This window comes from Dipodomys merriami, unplaced genomic scaffold (genome assembly GCF_024711535.1).
Source record: "Dipodomys merriami isolate MVZ:Mamm:240054 unplaced genomic scaffold, mDipMer1.0.p SCAF_49, whole genome shotgun sequence".
In the NCBI taxonomy this organism is placed as follows: Eukaryota; Metazoa; Chordata; class Mammalia; order Rodentia; family Heteromyidae; genus Dipodomys; species Dipodomys merriami.
Genome location: NW_027206057.1, coordinates 1,732,191 through 1,742,193, shown reverse-complemented (window position 1 = coordinate 1,742,193; position 10,003 = coordinate 1,732,191). Strand labels below are relative to the sequence as shown.

Here is a 10,003-nt window from a genome sequence, read left to right as displayed (position 1 = left end):
AAAACTTTAAAAAAAATTTAACATGCTTAGAAAGAAAACTCCTAGATCCAGTGCTTAGCTTTTGATATAAATAAAAAGTATCTTAAAGGGTCATTAAGGAAATGAAATAGTTAACATCAAAGTTTTGAGATTACTTTGTATTTCCATTAACAATAATAGCATATTGGATCATTCCTTTATTTAGAGGCCCACCTAAGAATCTCATTTGTGAGGACACCCACAGATAATAACAAATAAATACTCTTGTATTCCTTGAAACACCACCCATGCACAGCTGGACCATAAGGGAGTTTTTAGTTAAATATCAACTATTATATTTGGTTATATCTCTCAAGCTGTTACAAACACAAAATGTTTGCTCAATTCTAACTTCAGCTATTTACTAGATGAATTCACTTTCTAAAAAAGACAAACTTTCTGGTTGCATCAGATTAACACTTTTGTTTTCTTTTGAAAATTCAATGCAATATTAAGTGAAATCATAAAAATGAGTATTGATATCTATTTCAAGTAACCAACTGAGTATGAGCATATGCTAGGTTATTAAGGTGTTAAGGCTTATATACTATCAGCTATACGATTGGAAAGGGACACTAATTTGTAGTCTCCTAGAGGCCCCCAAATCAACAAATCCTATAGTGTTTTTGTTTTTTTTAACCCAAGAAGTTTCATTAAGGACAAAGGAAAAAGCAAAATTGTGGTGGTTTTATTTTTTATTTTGCCACTTAAAGATGTTTGTGTATACAATGTCAGCTGTGAGGGGGGAGCAGTTTCAAACTGACATGTACCATCACAATGGCTTTATATTGTATCTGACCTCTGATGTTAATTGTTTCCGTCCTGGTTGATCTATTCTGCAGCTCACTTGCTGAATGTACTTTCTGGTTTTTTCTTTGCTTCTCACTTAAAACAAAATTATCTTTCAGTGAATGTGATTCATTTCTACCTGTCCAGTGTCTATTACCAGGCCTACATAAACAGAATGCACTTAAATGTTAATTCTTATTTACTCCAATTTTATAACACTAGCATTTGTACTTGAGTGGTATTAGTTCCCATTCAAATAGGTCCTGAGTTAATAAAGAACAAGTATATTTTTTCTGTGGTGGTCACCCTTATCAGGCACCTGACATACTGAAATCTCTTCATCAAAGATTAATTTATGAAACACATCAATTAAAACCTCATTGCAATGTTTTTGCCTGTTCTTCACTATAGATACCTCAATTTCATATATTTAGCTTATAATAGTGAGGCCAAATCATATGAATCTTTACAAATATGTAATATAACTACTGAATGTCTTTTATTTATTAAAATTTAACTGGTTAGAAATGATAGTTTTTTTTAATGTTGTGTAAACTTCCCATACATGAGAACAATGTAATGTAACTTTGCTGACATACCAGTCAACTGATTGCCAAACAATATTGCCAAACAATAGTTTAGTAATGAAGGAAGCTGACAATCACATTCAAAAGCTCCTGTCCCCTGACATTCAAGCTCAGCAAGAGGCAGAACAGGCCAATATTACTATGCAGAAAGTGCTATGAACATATGTGAGGCACAGAAATCTTTATTGCCACAGAAAGCAAGTGCACTCATCCCATCTTACCAACAGCTTTACAAATCACAAGAATGCAGACTTCACATAATAAAATATAACACAGACATGGGGGGAAATGATCCCTTGGACTATATTGGCTGTAATACTGAGGTAATCAATTGACCTTGTTCAGTGAAAATACCTCTAACATAATGAAAAAAAAATCAACTAGTTAGAACATCTAATTCATATATACAATTCAAATAAAAATATATATTATTTGCTTTAATGTATAGCAAGTTTAATACCATAGTGTTTACAAAATAAAAATTGTGTTCTACTGAAAAGTTCTCTTGTGCTTCCTCCTTATCACTGAACTTGAAAGATCAGAAAAGTATGATACTTACGGAAACTTATTTATGGATTTAAAGATGCAGTTTGTGGGTTCATGAAAGATGGATAAATATTAGTTGGAAGATTACTGCATCTTTAAAAACTGTTGCTTATTAAAATCTACAAAACTTGAACTGTAAGACGCAATTAAAAATAAAGACCACAAAATTTCTCAAAATATATTAGAATACAGGAAACGTTTCATGAAACTACTGAGATACTAACCAGTGCTATGGCTAATATTAAAAACCGAACAATCTATTTAAATCATACTCAGACTAGTTCTACAAACAGTGAACAATACAACCACAATAATCAACCTCAAGCTAGCAACAAAGTTGCAAGGTCCAAAAGAAACTTCTTCAGTGGGTAGAATATTATGGTACAATTAAAATATGTAGGAAGGGCAAAAAGCCTTTTAATAGTATAAAAGTTGTTTACTGGTATTTCTTACTATAAAGCTCTTCTACAAATCAAATGAAAACGTTATTACATATGTGACAGTGATTAGAAACTACAGTGCAGACATTTCATCTAACATTTGGCTGGCAAATTTTAAAATTTAACAGATTATGACTTAATATTTATTACACAGTTAAGATCTAAAGCAGAGATGAAAACAAAAAAAAACACATTCCATGTCAATATATTCTTCTCAACAGTATCTGGGTTTAGATGAATCTGTAGGAAAAACTAAAAGAATTTTGACAAAATGGATAATTAATTGTCCAATACCTTCTCTTTAACCAGTAAACCACACACATACATATATATGCAGGTGTTCAATTTTTAAACCACTATATATTCCAATGTGAAATTCTCTTGTTTGCTAGTACATTAACATTTACCTATATCCCATAGATGTGTGTATACACACAGTCTATTAATTAAATAGGGGAAATTAACATACGTTCAAGTTAAAGTGAATTTTACAAAAAATATGTAAGATACACAAAAATGAAATTGTAAAATAAATAATGCATATAGCTGTCAACTAAACTTCCACAGGAGTATGCCTGCAAATGTGGATGCAGTAATTATTCACACTTGTGATAACTGGTTGGGTGGGAAGACATTCCTCAGTAAGAGACTCTCTGACATGGAGAATTTCTGGATATAAATCATATTTAATCTATTATAGCTTTTGTTAAGTCACCATCTTGATCACATTTAGGATTAACATACTATGTCTTAACCTATTAATATATCCTGCATATCAATGTTTTACACATTAGTCCACTTGTTCCAAGTTCTCTGTCCAAGTAGCAGCTTCCTATCTCCACTACATCTTAAGCTGCTATTACATAATACAATCCATGCCATCAAGATGAGAGATACTTTCTAGTCTACCGCTCATCTTTTTAGTTTTCTCCCAATATTTATAAACTGCACTGATCAAGCCAGTGAAAATGACATTATCCAATGACTGGTACACATTTCTTGTTAAACAAAATCTGCTTTATCAAGTATTAAATACACAATATTTTCCTTGGCTTAAATTACGTATTTGTTTTTCATTTTCCTATAGCCATTTCAACCTCACCAATAGCTACATCACCCAAGCTTTCTTTCATATAACTGTAAAGGTTCTAAAATCTGACGTATAATATTTACGCTAAATACACTTAAAAGTAGACAATAAAATTTCAAGTAAAATTAACTGTATCCATATCTACTAGACCAAACAGGCCTCAACATCTAGATTTTTCTATAAATTACACAATACATTGTACATTCTTAAATAATTAATGCTTACAATATTAATTTGTAAGCTGGTCCACATAAATTGACTTACATAGGAATGTGAATTGATCGATATTTATTACAGATTGCAACACTCTCTTGATTTTTTCTTTTGTGGTTGTTTTTCTTCCTGGTTTCCACAGACTACTGTATGAGTCCTTATGCTTTGGCTATGAGATCTGTTTGAGCTGAATGAGGCAACATTGGTTATTAAGGCTTATTTCTATGATGGAGCATTATCCTTAAATCTGATGCCATTTCCAGAGAACAGTTGGAGGACCGAATGAATCACAGCTATCTTGAATCCTCAGGTTCTGTTTTGATGACTTTCTTTTCCAATGGAAAAGCAGAGTGAGGATAGTCTTTTAAAATCCCAAGGCTCTCTGTATGAAAAAAAAATCAAATTCCCAAACTCTTTAGCAAAGAGTATTGATTATAATTGTGCAATTTCATATAAAGTTTTCTTTATGTGCCGGGCACTGTGGCTAACACCTGTAATCCTAGCTACTAAGGAGGCTGAGATCTGAGGATTGTAGTTCAAAGCTAGCCCGGGCAAAAAAGTCCATGAGACTCTTATCTCCAATAAAAACCACTAGAAAACGAGAAGTGGTGCTTTGGCTCAAGCAGTAGAGTGCTTGCCTTGAGCTGAAGAGTACAGGGACAGTATCCAAGCCCAGAGTTCAAGCCCCACAACTCTCCAAAAAAATAAAAAAATAAATAATAAATAAATATAGTTTTCTTTATAAAGTTTGGTTACAAGCTTGGATTGTGGATCTAAATTCCAATGAAGTCAATTATGAACTGCATTGTTTGTCTCTGGGCAACCTATACACCTAAGTGTATAAGTTATACACTTAGTTATAAGTTATACAAATGTATAACTTATACACCTTGGTGTCTTCATCTATACAACAAAGATAGTATCCACATAAAATGGCATGAGAAATAAATGATGAAATGTACATAAAGCATTAGAGCATATCATGGTTTTTATGCTTGATCATTATAAGCATGTAAAATAAAAATAGCATATAAAATTATCATTCAAATACAACTATCAAAAAGAAATGAAAAGAAAAACAACTTCAGTGTTTAAATATGGAACCATTTCTAAAAGTCTAGCCATGACATAGGGAAACTAAGGATGAAACAATGCTCTCCTTTCATAAGAAATTCCAGGGAGTAACTGAGATTAGAGGTATAAAATGGATTACAGATTTTTCACAAAGTGATTTTAAATTGCACAGAAAGTAATACAAATAACTACTATATTTCTTGAATTGCTGAAACCATACAATTCATATGCACTGTCATGTTTAATTTTAATAATTATTTCCATTTACAGATGAGCAACTGAGGGACAGGATAATTCTGTAATTCAGATTTCACAATCAAATATTAGTGTTGAGATCTAGTGCCAGGTTTTCACAGTCTGGAAGTTTATTATTTCTACTCAATTTCAAAGAAAAATAGGAAAAGGCTTTTGTTTATAGAGATTTCTTTGTTCTGGTCTTTATAACACCCTAGTTCAACTATATGTCTGGGATAGATTCAAAAGTATATCTTTCCATGATGAGATAAATGATCTATATAGATGTAGTATTTCAAAGTAAATTGGTAGAAACCATTTTAGTTTTGTTCTTTAAAATTTTTAAATAAGTTTTTCATGTTGTGAAAAAAAGAGACCAGCATGTTATTATCATTTTAGGCTAATTTCTGTTTCTTAACCTTTCAGTTGTGAAACAGCTGTAAAATCAGTATGAAAGAGCAGGCTAAAGTCACAGCCCAGAGTAGTATTATTTAGGACTCCAGTCTTATACAATTTTAGTTACCTATTTTATCTGGCTTCATCTATAAAACCAGCGACACTGATTCTTAAAGTTCCTTCAACTCAAAGATCCAGTAATAATAGATCCTTTAGAATGGTGCTCATCTCTATTATTTCATCTAACTCTCTTTTCTTGAGTAAAAATACATGAACCTTAACTACAAAATGCTTATCCATTCATAGAATTCTGCTTACAAATATTATCTCCAAATGTATAGCCATGCAAAGTTTAGATTTTGGTACTCAACAGCTTCTTTTCTTCTTTAAAAGACTCAAGATTAAACTTAGCCTTAAGTTTGCTACAAGCCATGTTTCCATGTTTCCATTAGTTATTTCTGAGGTAGGGTCTTGCTCTATGCCTGGGCCGGCCTGAGCTACAGTCTTTCTACCTGTGACTCCCTAGTGATGACAAATACATACCACCGTGCCCAGACACTGTGCTTCTCCCATAGCTGGAATAACAAGCACAAACCATTGTGAACAACCATTGATTGAGAGTCTTGTGAATTTTTTTTTTTTTTTTTTTGCCAAGGAAGGTCATAAAGTGAGATCTCCGATTTCTCTCAAGCTTGAGCCATAGTTCCTAGCACAAAGGTCTCTTATCGTGATAACAAAAACATAGCCCATCGATTTCATATATACTATCAGAAATGGATAACCTAGCTAAACTCAAATCAGACATTTGTTAATCAGTTTAAATTTATCCAGTCTCAACCTTTGTGAGTTTTTCCTATCAATCTTCAAACACTATGTTCTCAAAAAAGACTAGCTAATGGTATTGCAATCTATAATTTCCAAAAGGAACTTAATTATTAACACGTGCATAATGGTACGAGGGTAAGTAGCAGAATGGAATTTAAACCCATTACCTAAGTGTTTCTCAATATTCTTATTAACTCCATTACCTAATACTCAGTATTCTCCACATTCTCACCTGATGAGTGGGACTTTGCCTCGTTGGAGTAAAGTCTACTCAGCTCTCCATCCACCACAAAATGATGGGGTTGTCTATTCTGTAAACTAGGTATTCGGAGATTCAACGGTCGTTCTGCTGAGAAGAAAAATATATAAATAATATTTAAAACACACCATATTTCTCCCCTTACAATAAATTTTCATAAAATTTTCTTAACATGCCTTAGGTAAAAAGTGAAGAAAGTCAACAGCACAGAAGAATTTAGGTAGTAGAAAAAAAACATTAAATAATAATTTAGAAGAAAATGCAAATCATTTCTTGCTATTCCACTAGGAGTGTAAGCTCCAAATGGGCATTGGTTTGATCTGTTCACTGCTGTATATTCAGTTCTCAGAAGTATGCCTGGCACATAGGCAATACTTAAAAAAAAAAATCTGTTGAATGAGCACCAAAAACTGTCTTTTCTTCATGTGACAACATGAAATAAAATTAAAAGAATTTTCAGAATGATAAAAATATTCATGAGTCAGATAGCTTTTTAACATTGGAAGTTGTTCTGTCATAATACTTTAGAAGCAACTACCATATTCTTTTTTTTTGTCAGTTGTGGGGCTTGAACTCTGGGCCTATGCACTGTCCTTGAGCTCTTCAGCTCAAGGTAAGCGCTTTACTGCTAGAGCCACAATGCCACTTCTAGTTTTCTTGTGACTTTCCAGCCTAGGCTGGCTTTGAACCGTGATCCTCAGAATTCAGCCTCCTGAGTACTAAGATTACAGGCGTGAGCCACCGGCACCCACTGCAACTACCAAATTCTTTAAGAAACATGTTTTAAGTTTCTGATAATCTGTTTTTGAAGACTAAAGAAGTAGGTTATCTTTTTCAAAAAGAATGAGAACTGAAGGTGTAGCAAGTTGGTACAGTGCTAGCCTAGCATGGGCAAGGCCCATCAATTCCTAATACCACCTAGAGGAAAAAAAAAAAAGAAATATCTGATGGTTTGCTTCTCTGGGAAAAATGACCTGAAATGTTCACATCTACTATCTATATCAACCCTTTACAAAATATATGTTATCCATGTACCAACAGTGTACAGCAATAATAAAGTTCAAAAATTTTATAAATTTAAAGATGTAAGTTAAATTTATTCTTGAGAAAAAGATAATTTCCATAGGGAATTTATAAAAATCTCTAAAAAACATCAAGATTAAAACCATTATTTTTTCAATTTCTCTCTGAAGAGTACATCATGATGGCTCTGAAGGCAAAAGTCCTTCAGAAGACATACCCTGTCCATCTGAATTGTCAGAAGGCAAACCATTAGGGCTGTGCTCTTCTGAGCTTTGTCTGTAAAGCCCTGTGGACAGTCTTCTCTCAGCATGCTGTAGTCTCTCATAGCCAGCTTGGGCACAGAGGAACTCCATCTGTTTTGCCACCACCTTTTCAGACTGCTAGTAAGTAAAGCAAAAAATAAAATCAGTATCTAAAACATCCTAGATTTTTTAATGGCTTAAAGATGCCAATTTCAGGCTCCAGCAAATATATTTAGTATTCATTAAAATTAGTTCACACTTCATATGGCACACTTGTTTCCATAAATAGGAACAAATGTCTGTATCATGTTAAACACAAAATGTTTGATGTCGTACAAAAGAAAAAGAAAGGTTTCTTGTCAATCTATAAAAGGAATTCCATACAAACTTAAAAGCAACACACCCCAGTTTTATTTTTTTAAGGTACTGGTTAAAGGATTTTCTTAAAAGGAACTTAAGATCAACAGCAACATCTGCTATCAACTTCTTCTAACACACAGGGTGAAAACTTGGCGTTTTTATTTTAGCATCTGGCACTACACAGACTCTGATATGGGGACAGTATGTTTAGAGAAGAATAGGTGTAAAATGGCTGTCTGAATAAGACAAACACGCCTCCCACTAAAATTAAACAATGATAATTATGCAGAAAAACATCAATACCAATGAGGATCTTGAAATGGCATGGAACTGAAGTATTTTCCAACCAATTAGTGAACTGATACATAAATTTATCTTTGCCACACCCCTTTTCTATATATTTCTCCAAATTACTTGTACATGATATTCAAGGCAACATATCTATGATACTTTGCCATGAAGATAATAATGTACAAATACAAATCACTACCATATTTTATAAGAGTGTAAGAAAGCTGCTATATAAAATTGGTTGCAAACAGTCATGATTTGCAATATTAAAAAATCAACAAGTGAAAAATATACTAACTCAGTGACTAACAGGAGAAATGCTCAAGTTATTTTTCTAAATGCACATAAACCAAATAATTTCATTTGAACTTCTTGCTAACTAATAACAGTTCAATAAAAATTTCTGAGGGAGAAAAATAGATTTTGCATCCTCTTAATATGAATAAGCAAAACTTGTCAGTACTGAAACTAAAGCAAGTCAATGGGAGAAACAATAGAAATAAAACTTGCAGTGCTTTAAAAAGATTATTGTAGGGGGGTAGGGGGGAGGCTGGGAAGGGATATGAAGGGTAAACAAAGGAGGAGGCTGCAATGCTTGGTAAGAAATGTACACATTATCCTGCCCATGTAATCGTAACTCCTCTGTACAGTATGTTCACAAATAAAATTAAATTAAAAAAAAAAAACAAAAAAAAAAGATTATTGTAGAAAGGACTTTTAAATGTTTATATCTATGAACATATATAATTACATAACAAATTACCTGAAGTTGTATTTTGCCAGTTTTTCAGGATACAGGAATTTAAATGAGTCAACAGTTATAGCAATGATTATTAATATTTAAAACTAAGGCTACTTTATCTCAGAATTGTATTATATACAGTGGTCAACACAGCTGTCTTCATGATACTAAATTGCTACTTTTCAGTTTTCTTGAATAGAGAATCTGTCTCATTTCCTATAAAACTACACAGAATAAACAAACAGAGCCATTTCAGATTGTTCAAAAGCCAAATCAAGTTATCTTGTGGATACAGCTGTGGATCAGATGACAATTTAAAACAACCAGAAATAAATTCAGTCCTAATAAACCTAAAACAGACTGGCTGAAGCAGCAACTTAGACATTCTGCTATAATAACGACAAGTTTCTGTTACCTGAGAACTAAGAGCTGCAAATTCTTCACTTTTAGTTCTGGCCTGCTGGAAGAGTGTTTGCACAGAATCTGGGAAATCTGGAAATCCATCCTGTGTGTTAAAGAATGAGTCCTTTATATTTATAGCTTATAAAAAGACAAACAAAGAATAACAAATAAAGAATAACAACAACGCTGTGTTATCAAAAACTCAAAATACAAAGCAAAAGGTAGGTGCTGGTGGGCTCTTGTCTGTAATCCTAGCGACTCAGGAGGCTGAGATCTGAGGATCAGTTTGGAGCCACAGCGGGCACCTTCCACCAAAGCTGGGAGTGAAGCTGTGGCTCAAGTGGCAGAGCACTAGCCTTGAGCAAAAACAGCTTAGGGACAGTGCCCAGGTCCTGAGGTCAAGCTCCAGTACTGGTATAAAACCAATAAAACAACAAACAAACAGAAAGCAAAAGTTCCACCTTACTCTCAT

The 10,003-nt window shown here is 33.1% G+C and overlaps 1 protein-coding gene across 3 annotated transcripts in view; it reads right to left on the bottom strand.

Annotated features, from left to right (window-relative positions):
• Nucleotides 1–695: 695 nt before the first annotated feature.
• The window catches only part of Nab1 (NGFI-A binding protein 1), a 46,864-nt gene continuing 37,556 nt past the window's right edge, over nt 696–10,003 (bottom strand). The window contains exons 5-8 of one of the 3 annotated variants that reach the window (XM_069995676.1): nt 9,545–9,634; nt 7,712–7,874; nt 6,445–6,561; nt 696–4,065 (exon numbers count right to left, since the gene is read on the bottom strand). In XM_069995676.1, coding sequence (XP_069851777.1) covers nt 3,977–4,065; nt 6,445–6,561; nt 7,712–7,874; nt 9,545–9,634 — 459 coding nt within the window. In that variant the 3' untranslated portion in view covers nt 696–3,976. The remainder of the gene's footprint in view (nt 4,066–6,444; nt 6,562–7,711; nt 7,875–9,544; nt 9,635–10,003) is intronic. The other 2 variants (XM_069995677.1, XM_069995678.1) reach the window with 2 other exon arrangements.